We start from the raw sequence: 25484 nt of genomic DNA, 5'->3' as shown, positions 1-25484 counted from the left end.
CCCAAACCCAAGGAACTACCAAAGTGGAAGACTGGTGAGTGGTATCTAATTTGAATTTTTACAGGATTTCTTTTTAATAAAAATAATCTTTAACCAAATTGGGATGATGTGGAGTTTATAAAGAGGATGTTGGGGAAGATCCCAGACCTGGATTCGCACAAGTTGGTCATGGGGCGGGGGGGGGGGGGGGGGAAGAACTTTGACGCAGTCATTGACCCAGGGTTAGACCGGTCAAGCTCAAGGGCAGGCAGGGTGCCAGCAATGGCAAAGGAGCAAAAGGGGTTTATGAAGCAAATTGGGGGGGGGGGGGGGGGTGGACCCATGGAGATTTGTGCGGCCGAGAGTGAAGGAGTTCTCCTACTTGCATGTGCATAAAGTGTACTCCCGGATTGACTTTTTTATTCTGAACAGGGCTCTACTGACGGGGGTAGTGGACACCGGGTATTCAGCAATCACAATCTCAGATCATGCCCCGCACAGGTTAGCAAGGAGGGTGGCCAACGCCTGCACTGGAGACTGGACGTGGGACTTTTAGCAATGAGGTGGTGTTTGGGCGGCTGTGGAAATGTATTCAGAACTACCTAGAAGTTAACGACACTGGTGAAGTTTCGGCGGCAGTGGTCTGGGAGGCATTGAAGGCAGTGTTTAGAGGGGAGCTGACCTTGATACGTGCCCATAAGGAGAAGGCAGACAGAGCAGAGACGGACTGACTGATAAAGGAAATACTGCAGGTCGACAGAAGGTATGCAGAGGCCCCAGAGGCAGGGCTCCCATGGGAACGACGGAGACTACAGGTGGAGTTTGGCTTGTTAACTACAGGGAAGGCGGTGGAGCAGCTGAGGAAGGCGAGGGGGGCGATTTATGAATACGGAGAGAAGGCCAGCAGAATGCTCGCTCAGCAGCTCAGGAAGAGGGAGGCAGCCAGGGAGATTGGGCAAGTAAGGGACGGGGACGGGACGGTCAGAGATTCAGCAGGGGTTAATAAGGCGTTTAAGGAGTTTTACAGCAGGTTGTACAAGTCGGAACCCCCAGCTGGGCCGGAGGGGATGAGGCAATTCTGAGGAGGGCTGAAGTTCCCGAAGGTGGACGAGGGGTTGGTAGAAGAGCTGGGGGCCCTGATCGGGTTGGAGGAAATAGCAGATGGGCTGAAGGCCATGCAGTCGGGTAAAGCGCCGGGGGCCGGACGGGTACCCAGTGGAGTTTTATAAAAAGTTCTCTGGGATATTGGGGCCGCTGTTGATGAGGACATTCAATGAGGCAAGGGAGCCTGGGGTGCTTCCCCCGACGATGTCACAGGCCACAATATCATTGATCCTGAAGCAGGACAAGGACCCGGAGCTGTGTGGGTACTATCGGCCAATATCCCTATTGAATGTGGACGCCAAACTTGGCCAAAATCTTGTCCTCTAGGATTGAAGACTGCATTTCGGACGTGATTGGGGAGGAAGAGACGGGATTCGTTAAGGGTAGGGAGTTGGCGGCCAACTAAGAAGGTTGCTGAATGTGATCATGATGCCCCCAGAGGGTAGGGACGTGAAGGTAGTGGTCGCAATGGACGCAGAGAAGGCATTTGATCGAGTGGAATGGGAATATCTGTGGGAGGTACTGGGGCGGTTTGGGTTTGGACAGGGTTTCATTGACTGGGTCAGACTGCTTTTATCAGGCTCCCATGGCTCCCGTACGGACAAACTGGTCAACATCGGACTATTTCAGGCTGCACCAGGGCACGAGTCAGGGACTCTCCCCACTGCTGTTTGCGCTGGCCATAGAGCCGCTGGCAATTGCATTGAAAGCCTCAAGGGGCTGGTCCGGGAAGTGGGGGAAGAGTGGAACACAGAGTCTCGCTCTACGCAGACGACCTGCTCCTATATGTTTCGGACCCACTAGAAGGGATGGAAGAAATTATGAGGATTATGAGGGAATTTGGCCGGTTTTCAGGTTATAAATTGAACATGGGGGGTAAGTGAGATGTTTGAGGAACAGATTAGGCGGCAGATCTTGGAAAAGTGCAGAAGTTAATAGAATTGTTGTCATTGGGTGACTTCAACTTCCCTAATATTGACTAGAACCTCCTTAGTGCAAATGGTTTGGATGGAGCAGATTTTGTCAGGTGTGTACAGGAAGGATTCCTGACTCAATATGTAGATAGGCCGACTAGGGGGGGGGGGGGAAGCCATATTGGACTTGGTGCTCGGCAACGAACTTGGCCAGGTGTCAGATGTCTTGGTGGGAGAGCATTTCGGTGACAGTGACCACAACTCCTTGACCTTTACCATCGTCATGGAGAGGGATAGGGACAGACAGTATGGGAAGGTATTTAATTGGAGGAGGGGAAATTATACTGCCATTAAACAGGAGCTGAGGAGCATAATGTTCTTGGGGAAATGCACAATAGTATTGTGGGGGTTGTTTAAGGAGCACTTGCTGCGAGTGCTGGATAGTTTTGTCCCACTGAGACGAGGAAGGAATGGTAAGGCGAAGAAGCCTTGGATGACAAGGGAAGTGGAGCTTCTAGTCAAGAGGAAGAAGGAAGCTTACGTAAGGTTGAGGAATCAAGGATCTGGCACGGCTCTAGAGGGTTACAAGGTAGCCAGGAAGGAACTCAAAAGTGGACTGAGGAGAGCTAGGATGGGGCATGAAAAAGCCCTGGCGGGAAGGATTAGGGAAAACCCCAAGGCGTTCTACACTTATGTGAGAAATAAGAGGATGATCAGAGTAAGAGTAGGGCCGATCAGGGATAGTGGAGGAAACTTGTGCCTAGAGTCTGAGGAAGTAGGGGAGGCCCTAAATGAATATTTTGCCTCAGTATTCACTAGAGAGAGGGACCTTGTTGCTCATGAGAACAGTGTGAACCAGGTTAATAGACTCGAACAGGTTGATATTAAGAAGGAGGATGTGCTGGAAACTTTGAAAAGCATCAGGATAGATAAGTCCCCTGGGCCTGACAGGGTACACCCAAGGTTTCTACGGGAAGCGAGGGAGAAGATTGCTGCGCCATTGGCGATGATCTTTGCATCCTCACTCCCCACTGGAGTAGTACCGGATGATTGGAGGGAGGTGAACGTTGTTCCCCTGATCAAGAAGGGGAATAGGGAAATCCCTGGGAATTACAGACACATCAGTCTTACGTCTGTGGTGAGCAAAATATTGGAAAGGATTCTGAGAGATATGGGGGTGAATTTTCCGAGCCCTGCGCCGAGCTGGAGAATCGTCGCGCGCCACGACACCAGTGTGCGATTCTCCGAGGTGCGGAGAATCAGCGCCATTTGTGCCGGCGGGTTTGGCACGGCGCCGGCTTCAGGCCAGTGGAATCGGCGGGTTCACCTCTGGTCGCTGCCGGCAGGAACTCTGCGCGAACAGTCGGGAGGCGGCCTGTGAGGGGGGGGCTCCTTCACCGGGGTGGGGGCCTCCGATGGGGTCTGGCCCGCGATCAGAGCCCACCGATCGGCCGGTGGGGCCCCCCCCCCGGCCTACTTTCTGGCGCGGCCGGCCCCTGAACACCGACGCAATGTTGAGTCGGGGCCGGCGCGCTAAAGAAGTCCCCCACGCATGCGCAGGTTGGCGCGGCGCCCATTTGGCACCGGGAAAGGAGGCTGGAGCGGCATGAACTGGTGGGGGCCAGAATCGGTCGTACCCGGACCTGGTTCACACCGTCGTGAAACGCGACGGCATTCAGTTCACGACGGCAGGAACACTTGAGCTCCATATTGGAGAATCGCCCCTTGATTTACGATTACTTAGAAAAATATAGTTTGGTTAAAGATAGTCAGCATGGCTTTGAGTGGCAGGTCATGCCTCACAGGCCTCATTGAATTCTTTGAAGATGTGACGAGACACATTGATGGAAGGTCGGGCAGTGGATGTGGTGTATATGGATTTCAGTAAGGCATTTGATAAGGTTCCCCATGGTAGGCTCATTCAGGAAGTTAGGGGGCATGGGATACAGGGAAATTTGGCTGTCTGGATACAGAATTGGCTGGCCGAAAGAAGACAGCGAGTGGTGGTGGATGGAAAGTATTCCGCCTGGAGGTCGGTGACCAATGGTGTCCCGCAAGGATCTGTTCTGGGACCTCTGCTCTTTGTGGTTTTTATAAATGACTTGGATGAGGAAGTGGAAGGGTGGGTTAGTAAGTTTGCCGATGACACAAAGGTTGGGGGAGTTGTAGATAGAGTTGAGGGTTGTTGCAGGTTACAACAGGACATTGACAAGATGCAGAGCTGGGCTGAGAAGTGGCAGATGGAGTTCAACCTTGATAAATGTGAAGTGATTCATTGTGGATGGTCGGATTTGAATGCTGAATACAGAGTTAAAGTCAGGATTCTTGGAAGTGTGGAGGAACAGAGGGATCTTGGGGTCCACGTACATAGATCCCTCAAAGTTGCCACCCAGGTTGATAGGGTTGTTAAGAAGGCGTATGGTGTGTTGGCTTTCATTAACAGGGAGATTGTGTTTAAGAGCCGCGAGGTTTTGCTGCAGCTTTATAAAACCCTAGTTAGACCACACTTGGAATATTGTGTACAGGTCTGGTCGCCTCATTATAGGAAGGATGAGAATGCTTTGGAGGTACAGAGGAGATTTACCAGGATGCTGCCTGGAAGAAAGGTTGAGGGAGCTAGGATTAGGTGTACAAGGTGATGAGAGGCATGGATAGAGTGGATAGCCAGAGACATTACCCAGGGTGGAAATGGCTGTCACGAGGGGGCATAATTTTAAGGTGGTTGGAAGGAGGTATAGGGGAGATGTCAGAGGTAGGTTCTTTACACAGAGAGTGTTGGGGGTGTGCAATGCACTGCCAGTGGAGGTGGTGGAGTCAGTGTCATTAGGGACTCTTAGACAAGCACATGGACAGCAGTAAATTGAAGGGGTGTAGGTTAGGTTGATCTTAGATTAGGATAAATGGTCGGCACAACATCGTGGGTTGAAGGGCTGTACTGTGCTGTACTGTTCTATGTTCGCGATCCAGGCAAGGGGGCAGGGGAGGCGATTGAGGGAGCTGCCGTTTAGGGTGGTAGGGGGAAGCTTTCGGTACCTAGGCATCCAGGTAGCGCGGGAATGGGAACGGCTACACAAGTTAAATCTGGCCCGACTAGTAGACCAAATGAAGGACGATTTTCGGAGGTGGGACGCGCTCCCGTTGTCACTAGCTGGGAAGGTGCAGACAGTGAAAATGACGATCCTCCCGAGATTCCTGTTTGTGTTTCAGTGTCTCCCCATCTTTATTCCAAGGTCCTTCTTTAAACGGGTCAATAAGGTCATTACTGGCTTTGTATGGGCGGGTAAGACCCCGCGAGTAAAAAAGGGGATGCTGGAGCGGAGCCAGGGGGAGGGTGGGCTGGCGCTGCCAAACTTTAGTAATTATTATTGGGCGGCGAATATAGCCATGATTAGGAAGTGGGTGTGGGGGGGGGGTTTGGTGTGGGAGCGAGTGGAGGCGGCATCATGCAAGGGCACTAGTTTGGGGGCATTAGTAACGGCGCCTCTGCCGTTCCTGCCAGCACGGTACACCATCAGCCCCGTGGTGGTAGCGGTCCTGAGAGTCTGGGGGCAATGGAGGAGACATGTGGGAGCGGGGGGAGCATCGGTCTGGTCTCCAATCTGCAATAATCACCGGTTTGCCCTGGGGAGGCTGGATGGAGGATTCCGGAGATGGCACAGAGCAGCGATTGAGAGGATGGGAGATATGTTTATAGAGGGGAGCTTTTCCAGCCTGAGGAGGAGAAATTTGAATTGACGAGAGGGAATGAGTTTAGGTACCTGCAGGCGCGGGACTTCCTACGTAGGCAGGTCTCAACCTTCCCACTCCTACCACCAATGGGGATACAGGACAGGGTAGTTTCCAGAATATGGGTGGGAGGAGGGAGGGTTTTTGACATTTACAAGGAACTCATGGGGTCAGAGGAGAAACAGACCAAGGAGTTGAAACGCAAATGGGAAGAGGAGTTCGGAGGAGAGATAGAGGATGTTCTCTGGGCGGATGCGTTGAGTAGAGTCAATGCATTCCATCATGTGCCAGGCTCAGCCTGATACAGTTTAAAGTCGTTCACCGGGCACACATGACAGTGGCCTGGAGGAGCAGGTTCTTTGGGGTAGAAGATAGGTGCGCAAGGTGTGCGGGAGGGCCAGCGAACCATGTCCATATGTTCTGGGCATGCCCGAAGCTTTGGGAATTCTGGCAGGGGTTTGCAGATGTCATGTCCAAGGTGTTGAAAACAAGGGTGGCACCGAGTCCAGAGGTGCCGATTTTTGGAGTTTCGGAAGACCCGGGAATCCAGGAGGAGAAAGAGGCAGACGTTCTGGCCTTTGCTTCTCTGGTAGCCAGGAGACGGATACTATTAACTTTGAGGGACTCAAAGCCCCTGAAGTCGGAGACCTGGGTATCAGACATGGCTAGCTTTCTCTGTTTGGAGAAAATCAAGTTCGCCCTGAGAGGGTCAATGTTAGGATTCGGCCGGAGGTGGCAGCCGTTCGTCAACTTCTTTGGGGAAAATTAACCGACATCAGAAGGGGGATTGGGGTTTAGTTTAGTTTAGAGTAGGGTGTTAGTAAAGGTGGGACCTGTGAGGGTGGAAGACGGCTTTTGCACGATGTCTATATTTGCATGTACATTGTTTCTTCTGTTACCTCAATAAAATGTTTATTAAAAAAAAAAATCTTTAAATTAGATCATAGACCCTAGAATTTACAGTGCTGAAGGAGGCTATTCAGCCCATCGAGTCTGCACTGGCCCTTGGAAAGAACACCCACCCTACCAAGCCCACACCTCCACCCTATCCCCGTAACCGAGCAACCCCACTTAACCTTTTTGGATACCACGGGCAATTTAGCATAGCCAATCCACCTAACCCGCACATCTTTGGACTGTGGGAGGAAACCGGAGCACCCGGAGGAAACCCACGCATACACAGGGAGAATGTGCAGACTCCGCACAGACAGTGACCCAAGCCATGAATCGAACCTGGGACCCCGGAGCTGTGAAGCAACTGTGTTAACCACTATGCTACCGTGCTGCCCTTAGTGTCACAAGTAGGCTTACATTAACACTGCAATGAAGTTACTGTGAAAATTCCCTAGTCGCCACAATCCGGCGCCTGTTCAGGTACACTGAGGGAGAATTCAGAATTCCCATTAATTTCACCAATACTATGGAGTTTCAACCACCCCATGCCTGCATCCTATGCAGCAGGCACAGGCATGAGTAGGAAGAATAAACAAGGAAAACCCATGAGGGCATTTGTGTTGGAGCACGCAATAAGTGACATATACAGAGCCAGATGCACAGGTTTGTAAAAATTGAGACACTGTATGACACACCTCTGCAGTAAGTCGGAGACATCCACAGGTTTATGACCCAGAGACTGGCAGACATAGAGCCAAACACACAATTATTGCAACTGCACCAGTTCATTCAGCATTGATCCTCCTTTCAGTTCATTGCTCATCTGTATTTCAACTGCAATAGGTTTGCTCCATATCCTTCATTATCCTTACGAACAAACATTTCTCCATCTCAGTCTTGAAAGTTTCAATTGAGCCCCCGACATTAACTGGCTTTGGAGGAGAGAGTTCCAGATTTCTACTACCCGTTTTGTTGAGAAGTGTTTTCTGATTTCACTGCTGAGTGCCCTGACTCTAATTTTAACATTATGCCCCCTTGTTCTGAAAAGACAATCATGGCCACACATGCAAACTAGAAAAAGATAGACCCACACAAATAATTCAATTAGATTTAAATGGAAAATAAGTTTTATTGTTCATCCATTTTTGAAAACCAATGTGCTGGAAGCAGTGTTACACAGTATCTCCATGCTGTATTCATTGATTACTACAAGCTAATCATTGCCATCTCTCCTCACCACATTTAAAAAGTTTACAAGATGTACCACAATTATGCCCTCTACCTCCGCATGCAAGTCCTCTTTTTGGTCCCTATCGGCACTATTCCTCTTCTTAGCACCCTTTTATGTGACTATAGAAGATTTTGACATTGCCTTTTATTGCTAGTTACCAGTCTCTTTTCATACTCTCCCTTTGCTTATTCACCTCTACTCTGAAGTTTCTATATTCAGCTTGTGTTTCGACCATAATTCCTCCTTGACACCTCAAGCATATTTTTTCATCTTTTATCTTAATTTCTATCTCCTTTGTTATCCAGGGAGCTCTGAATAGGTTTGCCCTACCTTTCCCTTTCAAAGGAAAATACTCGGACTGTGTCCGAATCATCTCTTTTTTGATGGTAGCCCATTGATCAGCTGCCGTTTTTCCTGCCAATCTTTGACTCCAATTTATTCAACTGAATCAGTTCTTACCCCGTTAAAGTTGGCTTTCCCCCAGTTCATTATTCTTGCTCTGGACCTTTCTTTGTCTTTTTCCATCGCCAGCCCAAACGATCTGATACATTGATCACTGCTCTAAATGTTCACGACTGAGAATTGATCTACTCTGCCCAACTCATTTCCTTGTATTTATAAATTTAGAGTACCCAATTCATTTTTTCCAATTAAGGTGGCCAATCCACCTAGCCTGCACATTTTTGGGTTGTGGGGGCGAAACCCACGTAAACACGGGAGAATGTACATCCCCAACTCATTTCCAAGAACCAAGGCTTGCAGTGCTTCCTTCCTTGTTAGACTGAAAACATACTGAAAAAAATATTCTTAAACATACACTAGGAACTCATGCTCCTCTCCACCCACACTAGGAACTCATGCTCCTCTCCACCCATTACACTACCAGTACACCAGTCTATAGTTGGACAGTTAGAAGTCCCCCATTATATGCACTGTAGAATTTTTGCACCTTTTTGTAATTTCTTTGCAAATGTGTTCCTTTACACTCTTCTTTGGAGGTATCCTCTTGCTAATTCGTCAAAATCTGACCAGGCCTCATAAGCACTTAATAAGTCATCTTTTTTGTAAATCCTATCCATGAAAGTTAACAATGTATCCAAACGTTCATCTGAGTTAAAATGCTCCAGATCCAAATCTGAGAATACCTTGCATCTTATTTTGATTTTGTTACATTAGCGAAAGTGCCAGGGCCATTCCTTGTTTTTTCTTGAGCAAGTAAGTAAACATTGTCCACATGGCAACTTCATTCTTCCATTGGTCATAGGGTTGATGCTCAGAAAATGATGGTGGAAGGAGTTGGGTGGGCCCTGCACAAGCTCAATTTGACACGGTTGGAGGAGCAGATGGAGGATGATTTTAAAAGATGGGATATGCTGCCACTCTCACTAGCGGGTAGGGTGCAGTCGGTCAAAATAACGGTCCTCCCGAGGTTTCTCTTTGTGTTACAGTGCCTTCCCATTATGATCCCCAAGGCCTTTTTCAAACGGGTAAGTAGGAGTATCATGGGATTTGTGTGGGCGAATAAGACCCCGAGTGTGAAGAGTGTGTTTCTGGAGCGTAGCAGGGACGGGGGGGGGGGCTGGCGCTGCCAAATTTATGTGGCTATTATTGGGCAGCCAATGTGGCGATGATCCGTAAGTGAGTAATGGAGGGAGAGGGGGCGGCGTGGAAGAGGGTAGAGATGGCATCCTGTGTGGGCACAAGCCTGAGGGCACTGGTGACGGCACCGCTACCGCTCTCGCCGACAAGGTACACCACAAGTCCGGTGGTGGCAGCGACGCTGAAGATCTGGGGGCAGTGGAGGCGACATAGGGGCGAGGTGGGAGCCTCGGTGTGGTCCCCGATTCGGGAGAATCATCGGTTCGTCCCGGGAAGGATGGATGGTGGGTTTCGGAGCTGGCATCGGGCAGGGATTAGAAGAATGGGGGACCTGTTCATCGATGGGACGTTTGTGAGCCTAGGGACGCTGGAGGAGAAGTTTTGGCTACCCCCAGGAAACGCTTTCAGGTACATGCAAGTGAGGGTGTTTGTGAGGCGGCAGGTGAGGGAATTCCCACTGCTTCCGGCACGTGGGATTCAGAACAGGGTGATTTTGGGTGTATGGGTCGGAGAAGGCAAGGTTTCGGCGATTTACCAGGAGCTGAAGGAAGAGGAGGAGGCCTTGGTGGAGGAGTTAAATGGCAAGTGGGAGGAGGAGCTGGGGGAGGAGATAGATGAGGGTCTGTGGGCTGATGCCCTGAGTAGGGTTAATTCTTCCTCCTCTTGCGCCAGGCTCAGCCTAATACAGTTCAAAGTTACTCACAGAGCGCATATGACAGGGGCGAGGTTGAGTAGGTTCTTTGGGGTGAAGGACAGATGTGGGAGCCCGGCAAATCACGTCCATATGTTCTGGTCGTGCCCGGCGCTGGATGGGTTTTGGAGGGGTTTTGCGAGGACTATGTCCAAGGTGGTGAATGCCCGGGTCAAGCCGAGCTGGGGATTGGCATTATTTGGGGTATCGGACGAGCCGGGAGTGCAGGAGGCGAAAGAGGCCGGTATTCTGGCCTTTGCGTCCCTAGTAGCCCAGCGGAGGATTTTGCTACTATGGAAAGATGCAAAGCCCCCTAGTGTGGAAACTTGGATCAATGACATGGCAGGGTTCATCAAGCTGGAGGGGATAAAGTTTGCCTTGCGAGGCTCTGTGCAAGGGTTCCTCAGGCGGTGGCAACCGTTCCTAGACTGTCTCGCGGAGCGTTAGGAGGAGGTCAGCAGCAGCAGCAGCCCAAGAGGGGAGGGGGGGTGGGGGGGGGGGGGGGGGGGGTTTGGGGTGGTGTTTGGGTGAATAGGGGTTTTCCCCTATTTGTGTTTTTAAATGTTATATGAGGGGTTATTGTATATGGGGGAAATCCAATGTATAATTTCTGATTGTTGTGTTCTTGTTTCTTTCTTTTTGGTGGTGGGGGGGGGGGGTTGTTGAAAATTTGAATAAATATTTTTTTTTTTTTTAAAGAAAATAATGGTGGATCGTCATACCCCAATCCTCTACCCTTAGATTCAGCCAAGTTTTCCAAGCTAATCCCAATCATGTTTAAAGGCTGGAATTCAGGACACAGTCTTTCATCTGAAGAAATCTTAGTTTGCAATCCTTTTTTTTTTAAACTTGCTTGTACAAACCATCCTCTGCTGCCATTGTTTAGTTCCAATGGTGTCTCAGTGGTACAAACTAGAAAGCAATTCCAATTTTATTGAATTCTACAATCACTTCTCATCACAGTGCCACCTTTATATATATTATGCAGTCTACCAAACAACCAATGTGGTCTATTAAACAATTAAAGCGCCAATTCTGACTTAAGCATTGGGGAACATTAACTCTTTCCTAACAATCTCTGCTTACATATACAGACCTAATTGCCTAATGTTGCTATGGGCACTGGTGAAGAATGGGACATTGGTACTGCATGAATGCAGGATGGCCTGGCATCTGTTTCTGTCGCTCCTCGGTCACATGTTGTGCTCCCAAATACAAACTTCCCTCTCGACTTGCTCCCTCTGAGCCAGAATGTTCTCCTATGATAGTGTGCAGCTGTGTGGGTCTTGTGTAAGACTCAACACCATGGTCACACCCTGAGAGATGGTTGGAAAGAGGATAGGTGGAAGGGCAAAGGTTCTGCAAATGGTGTCCATCAATTATCTCCTGAGGCATAATAGTAATCTGAGTCAGTGCAGAATATCATAAGAAGCAGTTGCTGCCAAGGTGCAGCCATTTCGAAGGTCGTGTCTTATGAAGCTTTTCCAGCCGTAACCTTGCACTGCAATGTGAAAATGCAAAAGTAATGTCTATACTTTCTCATCAAAGGTCCATGATTTGTCAGTAACCAGTTGGACAACTACTGCAGTTAGTACTCAATTGACTCTTGATAGATGTCTCTTCCAAGGGCCGGCAGCACTTTCATCCACTTTCTACCTCACAGCAGGAACTCCTTACAGGCTCACCTTTTCTACCGTACCCGGAAAGTGTTAGCCACACGGAACCTGCCCCAGCATCTGTACTGTTTCCAGGATTGGTGGACACGCCTCCCTCTTGCACCCGTCCACCCCCTTCAGGGCAGTTTCTCCCGAGGCAGGTTCGGCAAATCGTGAAATTTCCCAACTCGAGAGCAAAAATCTGGACCCTAGTCTCCAACCATACACGGGGACAAAGGAACAGGAGTAGGCAATTCAGCCCTTGTGTTTATTCCACCATTAAGTTGGATTATACCTTGTTTGTAACTCCATCTACCTGCCTTTATTCCAGGACCAATCATACCTTTCCTGACAAAAAAATCAATTTTGGTGTTGAAATTTTCAACTGACCCCCAACTTCATTCATCAGCTTGTAATATTTTGGGTGGGAGGGGGTTAGGGAGAAGGGAGAGGAAGAGTTCCTAATATTTCCACTTTTGTAAAGGAGCACTTCGGGACATCATCCCCAAACAGTTGAGCTCTGGCTTAAAGCTTAGGCCTCATTGTTTGGCATTCTCCTTTGAAGATAGTTCGACAAAATTAAAAGAATACATTAGTTTTCCTTTATACTTATCCTGCACTTTCTCTTTCCACTCCCCTAATTAATAAAGCCCTATGTTGAAAGAAGTCAGATGGGAGTGACTTGTCACTTGTAGATGCAACAACAGCATAGTTTGATTCAGTGTCAGCAGAAGGAACAACCTGTGCGGTCAGTTAGATTTTGTAACCCTTTGAAGTTAGTCTAAAAAATTTGAATATAATAAGGAGTGGCACCAATTTACTTGTGGAGCTTAATGTACACATAATACGACTCCAGACTCGCAACACCATCAATGAACAAGGGATCTTTAATTAAAATATTTGACTTATGCCAATGTCTGATCATGATGACTTGAAAAGGATTGCTAAAGTATTAAATATCCCACTTGACTATCCACTTTAATTCTATGCCTGGATGAGGAAGCAGAGAATTTTCTGCAGATGAAAATATTGCTATGGAAAAATTAAATAAAAACAACAATGAGACAGAATTATTTTTGTTGAATAAAGCCAAGGAGATTTTTTAAATGACCAGAGGCTGAGGTCAGTCACTCCAAAAACTGTTTTGGTGTGTATCAATTCAGTCATCACTAATATTCAAGGGGCCTAATTAAAGCAGCAGGTTACAGTCAAAGATTTCTTGGCTGTACATGAATTTTCCTCAACAATGTAAACAAATTGAAAGTCAGGTTGTACGCTTCTGAAATCATGTTATTGAATTGTCCTCAGGCTAAGAAGCAGGTTTGGGTGGCACTCATCCCCACCCCAGGAAACACCTAACCCGCAAAACATTAAACACGGATTGCTAAATCCTGCAGGAACTATTACATTTATATCCGGGGGGGGGGGGGGGGGGGGGGGGGGGGGGGAGAGAGAGAGAGAGAAAGAGAAATCGGGTAGTGATAAGAATAACGGGTGCTACCTTAAAATCCCCTCCAGAATGAACTACACACTTCTTTGATATCTGAACAAGAGTGTCACCTATGGATGCAATAACTAAATAGTGGTGTACAGGAAGGATAATGGGAGCTCTGATTATTGTTCCCCAAGGACAACCCTCACTCACGATTGGTGGGTATGTACTAACCATGGATGCATGGAGCTAGCCTGCCTAGTCCATGGCCCGTAAAATGGGCAGAGGAGCCCCGGTGAGTTTATTCAAGACAAATACGTCCACTATGGAATTAGAATGGGTTAAAACCTGCAGTGAGCATGCCCCTACCCACTTGTCCTGAAACCACCCCAGGGCCCCAAAATGGATAAATGGATTGATATTAAAGCACACGGGAAAATTAGTATTCGATAACACACACTACAAATTGGTACTAGTAGTGGTATCTGGCCAGTATACAATTACCAGACTGATGTCCCTCCCCACTTAGGAAATTGTACTTCCACTTAACCCAGCAATTACTCAGCCCAAAGATTGGGACACATGAGGGGAAAGAAATGCCCAGAACCAAGGGGATGCAAGAGAAGGGAATTCCTGAATGATCTGGTGACCGCATATGAGGCAGGGGCATCCATCATCAGTGCGCTTGATTAGGCTGATTTGGACAATAAGCTCAGAGTCCTGACTCGACAAGTTAAACAGACCTTGGACAGCTTAAACGAAGACACTCGGCAAGATGCCGAGGGAAATCTGGTGGGGAATAGTGGCAGTAGCCTTATGGTTACTGTGCTGGAAGGCCACACTCAAACAATCAGATCGCCTGAGGGAGTGTGGAATATGATGCCAGGTAACAGAACCCTGTGCACTATCTATGGCCAATGGACTGTCAAGCACTGCGAGATAACCTCGACCAAGTTAGCAGAGGGGACATTCCGTCCTGGATCAGTGATGAACAAATCGAACATCTGTACTGGGGAAAAAAGACAACCTCATGTAACAAGCTGCCAATTGCGGCAAATGACCATGGAAGGTCTAACGATAGCTATCGGGGGTCCTGGGGACTCAGTTAGGGATCCCAGTAATAAGGACAAAGTCGGGTTGAGACACTTCGAAACCGAAAATAGAGTTCTTCACGGAGGGATGTGGATGGGATATCAAGGGACTCTCCTGTATCTGAACGAGAAAGGAGGGAAACTCCTAGGCACCAGTCTGGACAAGTATGAATACACAGACAAATCAGTTGTGTGCCCAGAACTGGTGTATGAAAATGAACATGCCCTGTGTGGGTTCAGGACAACTACCAACCTAAATTGTACACTGGAAATTAGAAATCTGGAAAGGGATGTCACCCAGGTATCTTACAGGGGGAGGGAGAATATTTCATCACAACCTTGCTAGCAAAAAAACAATACGAGGCAACAAAATGTACCATTCACAACACCTCCTTTTGTTTTAGGCCACACATTCCTGCTGGGATAGGGTTGATTGAGATGGTAGACATACACCAGAGGGAGAAAATATAAATCCTAGCAAGGAACGAAGACAAAATGTGGCCGAGTATTTTTGAAAAATTTGACACCGGGATAACACTTCTGCCCGAGAAACTTCAATAAATTTGGACGCAATTGATCACACCACACAAGACCTTTGTCAAAGTAGTGCAACATACAGGGGAAATAAAAAAAGAAACATTAGTGAGATTAATGTCTCTACATGGTGGGAGGACCTCTGGGATTGGGGTTCAAATATTCAAATTCACCCATGGGTCTGCGACTTGTCACAGATTACCGTAATAGGCATTCTGCTTATGGCGGTGTACCTAACCATCCTTACACTCAAATTAATCCATTGGAAAAAGAATTCATACAATGCCTGGATTCGGAAATGGCTCTCCAACTTCGGGAAAGAATATACAAAGAAAGCCCTTGACATCTCTATTCGGTATCACAGTGTACTTAGTTCCATTGTTCCAGTCATTACTGTTTTTGTTGCAATAAGGTAATAGTTCCCTGCTCTGCATATCTGTGTATCACTATTGACTCTATTGTATTTTTCTTATAGCGTTGCTGAATGCACTATTTATTAAGTTTATTGCACTATTGTGGGCTCGGAATGACACTGTAAACCCAAGATCAGGATACTTACTCGTCTTAGATGGTTTGGTTGGGATTGTGTGATCTGACCCTCACGGGATCAAGAGGAGGGACTGTGGTGACCTACCAGGGCCTGGTATCGCTTAGGCCCGATTAAAAGTGGCCATTTTAAATGAAAGAATTGGGCAATTTAAAACAAACCACAGTCACTCCAGCACAGCCTCATGGAAATTCAAACTGGCCAAGTTCGAATACACTCAAGGTCAGACAGGTTGCCAAGACATGTCTGTACCTGCCCTGTCAATCGGCTATCAAGAGATAATCGATCCGATTGATTTGCACCGATCTATTGTTGCAAGCCCAGACTCTCGGGCGCTTGGAGTTCCCACCGTCACCTTATTTATGTATGTGCAAATAATGCCACTGGAGATGGACACCTGGGACGTGCCCAGGTGACTGGTCAATCAAATCATTAGACACTAAAACCCCTCTTGATAACCCACTGGCAAAAGATCACAGAAAGTGGGAAAAGGGCACAAAGCCAAAGGTAAGTAGGCACCCCAGATCCCTCGGCAACGAAGACTCGGCGTGGAAGGTGACCTTGACCAGGCCAGAGAAGAGGAGAAGACCAGACTAAGAAGGAAGGAAAGAAAAGACTGCCAGCGAGAACCACCTTTGTGAAGATGGGCCAGAGGAACGTAGTGATCAAATCCATAGTCCTACATAGTCATCTTTGCGGGAAGTATACACTGATTTTGGGTACCTCTAGTATATTGTGTGGATAATTTAAGGGTTAATTGTATTAATAAATATTGTTGAATTTGAGGGCAGCACAGTGGCGCAATGGTTAGCACTGGGACTACAGTGCTGAGGATCTGTGTTTGAATCCCGGCCCTGGGTCACTGTCCGTGTGGAGTTTGCACATTCTCCCGTGTCTATGTGGGTTTCACACCCAGATCCCAAAGATGTGCAGGTTAGGTGGATTGGCCACGCTAAATTGCCCCTTGATTGGAAAAAAAATAATTGGGTACTCTAAATTTATTTTTTTAAAAATTGTTGAATTTGAGTTTGTGGTTTGTTCTCCTCGTAAAACCTTTGAGTAAGTGAACTGGTCGAAAGTATCTAAGGTTTTACAGACACAACATTGGCAAGTGACACCCCTCTATAAAAGAATGGCAAGCTGCACTGTCAACAATAATGTCTGCATCTTGCTTTCCGTGATAATTTCTTTACACCACGCACACACAGTTCAACCATCTCGTTCAATGGCATTGCCATCTCTGAATTCCACACTATCAATATCCTGCTGGTTACCGCTGACCAGAAATCTCAGTATGTACAGTGCAGGACCAGTCATATAAATGCTGCGGCTACAGAAACAGATCAGAGACTGGGAAATCTGTCGACAGCACTCACTTCCTGACACCCCAAAGTCTGTCCACCATCTACAAGGCACAAGACAAGAGTGTGATGGAATACTCTCCACTTTTCTGCATGAGATCAGCTCCAACAACACTCAGGAAGCTCAACACCATCCAGGACAAAGCAGCCCACTTAATGGCACACCATCCAGCACCTCCAAAAGCCACTCCCTCCACCACCAACTCAGTGGCAGCAACATGTGCCACCTGCCAGATGCATTGCAGCAACTCACCAAGACTCCTTCTACAGCACCTTCAAACCCACAACCTCTACAATCAAGAAGCGCAAATGCAACAGATGCATGGGAAGACCACTACCTGCATGCTCGCATCCAAGACACACATCACCCTGACTTGGAACTTCATCACCGTTCCTTCACCTTCACTGGTTCAAAATCCTGGAACTCCCTTCTTAGCTGGATGTTTGTACACCACATGGACTGCCGCAGTATACGAAGGTGGCTCAGCAGCACCTTCTCAAGAAAATTTAGCAATGGGCAATATATACTGGTCTAGCCAGTGAGACCGACATTCCATGAAATAATCTTTTAAAAAGTGAAACTTGTTGGTTATTGCTGGTGACCCAACCTTGCTTCAACCTCTCAGCATATAATTTGTTGGGCATGTTTTAAATAGTGGCTGTAGATGGTTATCCCAACAAGTAAGAAAGAAATGATGTGACTGAGATCTCAATATGCACAGTGCCGGAGGCCTTTTAATGCTTACCCAGGTTTTCAGGTAGCAAAGCTACCAATAGCTCCAATATTCAGTGGGATTCTTAGGGTTAGATTATTGTCTCCCAATACAGGTGTGAATTGGGTCACAGAATGCTAAATTCCTCTGCCTTCCCAACGCCACATCATTTTCATGTGCCATTTTACGTGGGCCGGGAAGGCCTTGGTTGCAAAATGCACACATGCCTCTTCAGAGGTTGGGGTCCACATTGTAACGGTCACTGAAAATTTTATTTTCTCCTGCACACAATTTCCATGTTCTGATGTAGATTTTGGAACGCCTAAAAAAAATTAATCACTGGGCAGAGTTTTTTTGAGGAAGCCTGCTGCAGTGTCGAGAACATTCTGAAAGGCAAGCACAAAATGTTCTGACACTTTCAAAAGCTACTATTAGATGCCGCATTGTAATGCAATGTGTTTTCATGTAATGATTCATCATAGCGATCTGTTCTGCACAGGTAAGTTGACCCTTCCATTGACCACAATTGCATATGTTGTTGTTATGTATTACAGCAGTTTTATCAATGGCAAAAGTGCCACAAAACATTAAAAATGTAAAATAAATAGCCTATCCACATCTGCTGTCATTTTTAGCGTGGTGATTTAAATTGACTGGTTGCTTTGGCTGTTAACAATAATACCCTCCTTGTCAAAGTTGAAAAAATCTCAGCACCAGTTCCCCTCCATTGGCTGACAGAAATGGAAATAGGATACCATTGGTTATAACCCGCAATTAGCCTCCCCATAAGCCTCGTGAAATAAGAGCTTCCCCGCTGAAGGGGCGGGTGCCCATCAATGGAGTAATGGACTCTGGCAATAAAAGCTTGGCCCGAATGGGAGCCGAGCAGGGTTGTCCCGATTGGGACCTGACTTGTATTGTATAAATATTTGCTGATTAATAAAACAACTTTCTTTATGCCCCTATTGTAGACTCCTCTGTGGTCACTAAACCACTCCATTCCATCAGTTTCAGGCAACGTAGCTGGAACTTTTGTTATAACTACAGCCATTATGAATGCTCGGCTGGATTGCAAATGCGAATAATGGGTTCAGCTCAGCAGGTGGTCAGTGAGTCAAAAACAATTGAAACTAATAAATTTCCCCAATTATTATTTTTTTTTAAGATCCCATTGCTGTTGTATGGCTCCTGAGGACTGTACATACTGCATACTGGATAAGTGGCTATGGGAAATATGGAGTCCGATCGGGGACCTGAGGGTGGCACAATGTGATATGGGTGACCTGAGGGGCATGAGGTCGCAGAGCGATCTGAGGTGACATGGAGGAGCTTGGGGAGGGAGGGGGTAGGTAGGTAGGTGCTGGGTAAGGAGCTGAGGGGTAACGTTTAGGGGACCTTTGAACAATGTTAGAAGCTGGACTGCTGCATTGGGGAGCTGAGGCGTGTGTTCTAATCAGCCTGCCTCCACATCGACATTCATCACACATTCCATCACAGCTCACAAAAACTTGCGAACCCAACGCTCGTGTGAAAAGTTTAATACCCCAGGCAAAGTCACATACAGGTCAAGTGGGTATTTCAGAAAGTGCAAAAGTGCCAATGTCGTGTTTTCCAAGGCCCACAGAAAAATCCAGCCCTTACAGTATATTACAATCAGTTTCAGGAAACAAGGATTAGACGTTCTCTCCCTGCACATTTCTCCAAGTCACAAAATTCCAGGCTCAATTCCCACATAGGATCATAGAATCAATACAGTTCAGAAGGAAGCCATTTGGCCCATCAAGTCTGCACCGACCCTTCGAAAGAGCACCCTACTTAGGCTCAAGTCCCCACCCTATCCCCTAACCTTTTGGACACTAAGGGACAATTTATCATGGCCAATCCACTTAACCTGCACATTTTTGGACTGTGGGAGGAAACTTGAGCACCCGGAGGAAACCTACGCAGACAGGGGGAGAATGTCACCCAAGGTCATAATCGAACCCGGGTCCGTGATGCTGTCAGACAGCAGTGCTACCACTGTGCCACCCCTTGAGCACAAAGATAAAGGTCGACACTGCATTGCAGTATTGATGGAGATCTGCACTGTCAAAGGTGCTCTCTTTCAGTTGATTTTAAAAAATATATATATGGAGTACCCAATTCATTATTTTCCAATTAAGTGACAATTTAGCATGGACGATTCACCTACCCGGCACATCTTTTTGGGTTGTGGGGGTGAAACCCATGCAGAAACAGGGAGAATGTGCAAACTCCACAAGGACAGTGACCCAGGGCAGGGATCGAACCCGGATCCTTGGCACTGTGAGGCAGCAGCACTAACCACTGCACCACCGTGCTGCCTGTCCTCTTTCAGTTGAGAAATTGAACTAAGGTCCCACCTGCCTACTTGGGTGAATGTAAAAGATCCCATGGTGCCATTTTGAAGAAGAGCAGAGGAGTTATCCCTGTCTTGGACAATATTTATTTCATAATCAAAACCAAAAAAATAGATTATCTAGTTGTTGTCACATTGCTGTTTGTGAGAGTTTGCTGTTCCCAAATTAGTTGCCACGTTTCCTACATCGCCACAATGACTACGCTTAAGTATTTATTTATTTTTATATAAATTTAGAGTACCCAATTCTTTTTTCCAATTAAAAGTCAATTTAGCGTGGTCAATCCACCTCTCAGGCACATCTTTGGGTTGTGGCGGTGAGGCCCACGCAGACACGGCAAGCTTGTGAAAACTCCACACGGACAGTGACCCGGGCCTGAATCAATCCCGGGTCCTCAGCGCCGTGAGACAGCAGTGCTAACCAGGCGACCCCCCCCCCCTTATAAAATGTCTAATTGGACGTAAAGCCAGAAGACATCTGGTGGTCTTAAAAAGCGGCATATAAATGCACGTCTTTCCTTCAAGTCAATCTCCTCCAACAGACCTGGCAGGACCATGGAGGCAGTGAACAGTACCTTTACTTTCAGTTTTAAAAGTTGCAACAATTTTTTTTTAAATCATCCAAGTCAGTAACAGGTACTGAACCAGCTTAATATGCTGTACATGCCCACTAATGGACTGGCAGCAAATCACTGGCCTTACCATGCCATCTGCTGTATAAAACATTTATGGCAGCATCTAATAGAATATGGAGGTAGATAAGTGAATAACTTCAACTTTTCTGAGTCTCTTATGACACTTGCAAAATTTTTAACAAGAACTGCTTATTTGATACCAAGAAATAAGATTCTCCATGCAATGACTGAGCTAAAGAACAAAATGTTCTCCTTTACATATCATGGCGTCAGCACAGATAATGCTCCTGAATATCAGTGTCATAATATACATCAGTACATTATGGTGCAATCACATACACACACTGATGGACATGCAGTAGGACCAACCAGCATACATAACACCGCAGCCAATCACCAGTGAGAGCACAAGCACTATAAAGACAGGGGACAGGAGAGTTCACGCTCATTCTAGCAGCAGCCAGCTCAGAGCACAGAGCTCACAGCCTGCATCACAGACATTCACCATGTGCTGAGTGCCTCACCATAGCTAGTGATAGGAAAGGGTCCACAGTTAAGCTAGTATTGCTTATACCCACGTTTACAGTATGTTAGCATAGTTGTACAGTTAATAAAATAGCGTTACACCACTTCCAGCATTGTTGGCTTGTTTGTGAACCAGAACACCCAACACGACATGATACAAGGAGTGGCTGCAATCTAGCACTTGTGAGACCTACCTACAAATTCTCAGCATTCCGGCATCCTAAGCATGGAGAACATCAACCCGCCGCCGCTGCTCCGCATCGCTGGCAATCTCGGGGTAAATTGGAAGATATTTAAACAGCGCTTCCACGAGGCCACGGACAGGGAGAATGCATCGGACACCAGGAAGATAGCCCTTCTTCTCTCCACGGCTGGGCAACACGCCATCCTCATCTTTAACTCCCTGACATTCGCGGAAGACAAGGACAAGACCAAGTACAAGACGGCGCTCCTCAAATTCGACACACACTTCAGTGCTGAAGTCAACGAAAGCTTCGAAAGGTACCTGTTCCAGCAGCACTTGCAAGGACGAGCCTTTCCAATCCTATTTAACACACCTCCGCATCCTCGCGCAATCCTGCGGCTACGGGCCCACCTCCGACTCCATGATACGCGACCAGATTGTTTTTGGCGTCATGTCGGACACCCTGCGTCAGCAGCTCCTTAAAGTTAAGCAACTAACCCTGGCGACTGCCATCGAGACCCGTGTCCTGCATGAGAATGCCACCAGCCGGTACTCCTACATACAGGCAGCTGAAACGGCGTAGCAAGGGCCCCATGAGGCGGAAAGGGTCCAAACGATCGAACACCTCCCGGGCCGCAGTCTGGAGGAGGGCGGCCATTTCGCGCGCTCCCCGAGGCCTCCCGCGCCTGTGCGCGCCAAACAAGGGGACGGTGACGTGGAGGAATGCGATGCGCAGGCCCGCACCATGCAAGACCGTACCGCGCATGCGCGGTGGCGCAACGAACGCACTAACGTGCGGCGACTGTGGCTCCACCCACTTAAAGCGGCAATACCCTGAAAAATCGCGACAGTGCCTACGCTGTGGCAGGCTTGGCCACTATGCTGCCTGCTGTCGAGCAGCCCAACCTGCCGACTCGCAACGATTTAACCAGCCTCGCAGCAATGTTCGGGCAATCCAACCCACCTTCACCGAGTCCGATCCTGACTTCATGCAGACCAGTGACACCGAGGACAGGGAGCCTTTTCGAGTCGCTGTCATAACCAAGAACAGGCTGTCCCCGAATCGAAAGCACCAGCCGCTGTTGGTGCACAGCATTGATCCGGACGACGAGTGGTGTGCCACCCTGACGGTCAACCCGAATTCATCGCCCACCTCAGAGACTTGATTTATGAGCCTTACAATGTTGGACTCAATGCTTTGTTCTCTCATCCTGTTTCAGCATTTCACCAATTTGTTTATAGCATTTGTTATTAGTTTTGTTGTTGGTGTAACACCTTGTTTTTCTTTTCTCTGCACCAAGCACCTTCCCGTGTATATAGACTAGCCTCATGTACATAGTTATGTAAATACTGCACACACATGGTCAGAGACACTCATTACACGTTATTTATTCTCACATAGGTACATGTTCTTTGTAAAAAAGGGGGATGTCATAATATACATCAGTACATTATGGTGCACTCACATACACACACTGATGGACATGCAGTAGGACCAACCAGCACATATAACACCACAGCCAATCACCAGTGAGAGCACAAGCACTATAAAGAAAGGGGACAGGAGAGTTCCCGCTCATTCTAGCATCAGCCAGCTCAGAGCACAGAGCTCACAGCCTGCATCACAGACATTCACCATGTGCTGAGTGCCTCACCATAGCTAGTGATAGGAAAGGGTCCACAGTTAAGCTAGTATTGCTTATACCCACGTTTACAGTATGTTAGCATAGTTGTACAGTTAATAAAATAGCGTTACACCACTTCCAGCATTGTTGGCTTGTTTGTGAACCAGAACACCATACACAACAATCAGTGCCTTAAGTTATCACAAGATGGTTGTGAATGAACTCCGCATACTAAAAAAGGATAAAAATAGGAGTCACTGGCATACAATACAGTACAATTATAGGGATAATACTAAAGTATTCAATATAGTCAGGACCAGAAGATGGGAACAAGTTCCAACCTACTCTTCCACAAGAGAATTATGCACAAAAGGAAGATCTGAAAAAAAAGCTACAGAAATTGCAAGGAGGAGTAATCTAAAACACATGCAAGATTCACATGCAGGAAGTAGAAACACCATATTTGAAAATTACTTATTTTATACCCGTTTATCCTCATATTTTCTTGAGGAAATTTGTAGCCAAGTCTTTTCAGATTAAGTATATTCTTAAAATTAAAGGAAACAGTGGATTAGTGCCTGTGCTTCATCAGAAACTGCTGCACTACAGGGATGGGTATGTAATAAGTCAGATTTTAACATCCACAATGAGTTTCCACCACCTTCAGTTTCTTACCTTCGTTCAGAACCAAACAAGCGTGCCAACTCCATTTTGCCAGGACTGCAGGAACGAAACCGTTGCTCCTGGTGCCCATCTACTCGAAACGCCTGTGTGTTGCTGATCCTCCTGGCTTTGGGGACATCTGCCATTCTGGCATAGTCCAGATTGATCCGTGTAGCTGGGGAATGGTATGGCCCTTCCCCAACCCTGCTGTTTGAACTTGTTATGCTCGTCAATGTGGTACCGCTAGTCTCCGAGTCCAAGGAGCTCTGGGAAGAGCTAAGACAAGAACCACTGCTGTGAAGGTTACCTGTAGGAGTGAAAGGATCGCTGTACAGGCTAGAGTGGCATGGCATTACCATGCTACTCTCAGAGGAACTGTACCTGCTGATGTTGTTGCTTCCAGGAGGTGAGGCAAGCTGGTTTGAGTCAGACTTCAGCTTCTCCAGGGAAAAATAGCCACTTTCCACACGCTTCTTCTGATGGCTGTCCACCTCATTACCATTAACCACATTCTGGGCTGCTGTTCAGAAGGAAGCAAAAATGTCTTTACAATCAGAGTGCAAAGATACGACAGAACTCCATCATGGTGGCAGAGATAATATACTTTGAATGCACTGCAGTAAAAAGCAGCAGCAGCATTCAACTCTTTCATCATCATTGATAGCAAATGATGTTAAGACACCTTCCTGCGCCCCATGTTTAATCAATCAAGCCTGTGACTTGATACATTTTACTTGCATGCCGTAAAGATTACATATTGGCAGAGGTTGCATGAGAAACTGAATGTTCCTGTGCAAAACGTTTGTGATTGCATAGCACTGAACAATGGAGTGTGAATAAGAATACAGGGCCATAATATCTGGGTATTTTATTCAAGTCTGAAAGTAGATCCGTGATTGTATCAGAGCAAAGCCCTGGAATTTCAATGATGTCACTGCAGTAAGTCACTGCCAGTTTCAGCTGGATGAAAGAGGAGGCCAGTGGTTCCTAAACTCATTTTGAACAGAGACACCTGTCGACAGAAATTCTATCACAGCCTGGGGACAATCCAGATAGTTTATTACAGCTTTTGATTTAATGAACTCCAGGGACTAACAATCAACTCTTGTTTTTATATTTTACTCTTACTTTTGTTAATAATTAAATGGCTTACAAATTAACCTGATTGTCTATTCCCATACCCGATAAAATCACTTCTGTACTTAACTTTCTCAAACATTTTTAGAATTATTAGCAGAGGATTTCAGGCAACTTCATTTATTTTAAGTCCAGAATGTTTAACTGCAGCTGTGCAATTTAAGCAAGTGGTCTTTGTCTCGAGGCTGAACCATTCTGGCTGGTTAAATACCAGAAACATTCTGATGCATATTTAAAGGTTTTCTAACCTGTGCGCATATCAATCTGTCCTTGACCATCAAAGATACAACATTAATGGGGAAATTGGGCCCAATAATGCAAATTGTTAGGAAATGGTAATAAAATGAAAAGCAAAGAAATACAGTAATTGGGAATGTTTTCTAGTTTAAAAATGGAAACTGTAATAGAGATAGGTTGGTTGCGTTGGTGGAACTAGTAATTTGAAATGTTTATAAGCCTAACAACACTCTAAACCGATGTTTACCTAGGCCAAGTATAAACAGATGGAATGTCAAGAGTTTAAGTATAGATGCTAGCGTTCTAAAGGAGAAGCTGGGTATGAATTTCACAATTACATTCTAAAAGGTGTCACAACACTCACTAATGTTATCTGTGCGGGCATCCCAATTCGGAACACCAGTTCATGGGGATGCATAGTTTTGTTTAATTTTTTTTTTAAATTTTAAATTTAGAGTACCCAATTCATTTTTTCCAATTAAGGGGCAATTTAGTGTGGCCAATCCACCTAGCCTGCACATCTTTTGGGTTGTGGGGCGAAACCCACGCAAACACGGGGAGAATGTGCAAACTCCACATGGACAGTGACCCAGAGCCGGGATCGAACCTGGGACCTCAGTGCCATGAGAC

The 25484-nt window shown here is 46.8% G+C and overlaps 1 protein-coding gene across 4 annotated transcripts in view; it reads right to left on the bottom strand.

Annotated features, from left to right (window-relative positions):
- Positions 1–25484, bottom strand: part of LOC140394159 (myosin phosphatase Rho-interacting protein-like) — a 305177-nt gene that overhangs the window by 100552 nt on the left and 179141 nt on the right. For 2 of the 4 annotated variants that reach the window (XM_072481083.1, XM_072481086.1), the window contains exon 7: positions 23493–24000. In XM_072481083.1, the coding sequence (XP_072337184.1) occupies positions 23493–24000 (508 nt within the window). The remainder of the gene's footprint in view (positions 1–23492; positions 24001–25484) is intronic. The other 2 variants (XM_072481084.1, XM_072481085.1) reach the window with 2 other exon arrangements.

The sequence above is a fragment of the Scyliorhinus torazame genome, chromosome 17 (genome assembly GCF_047496885.1).
Source record: "Scyliorhinus torazame isolate Kashiwa2021f chromosome 17, sScyTor2.1, whole genome shotgun sequence".
Classification (NCBI taxonomy): Eukaryota; Metazoa; Chordata; class Chondrichthyes; order Carcharhiniformes; family Scyliorhinidae; genus Scyliorhinus; species Scyliorhinus torazame.
The sequence above is the reverse complement of the archived record's forward strand: the minus strand, read 5'-3'. Positions and strand labels throughout refer to the sequence as shown.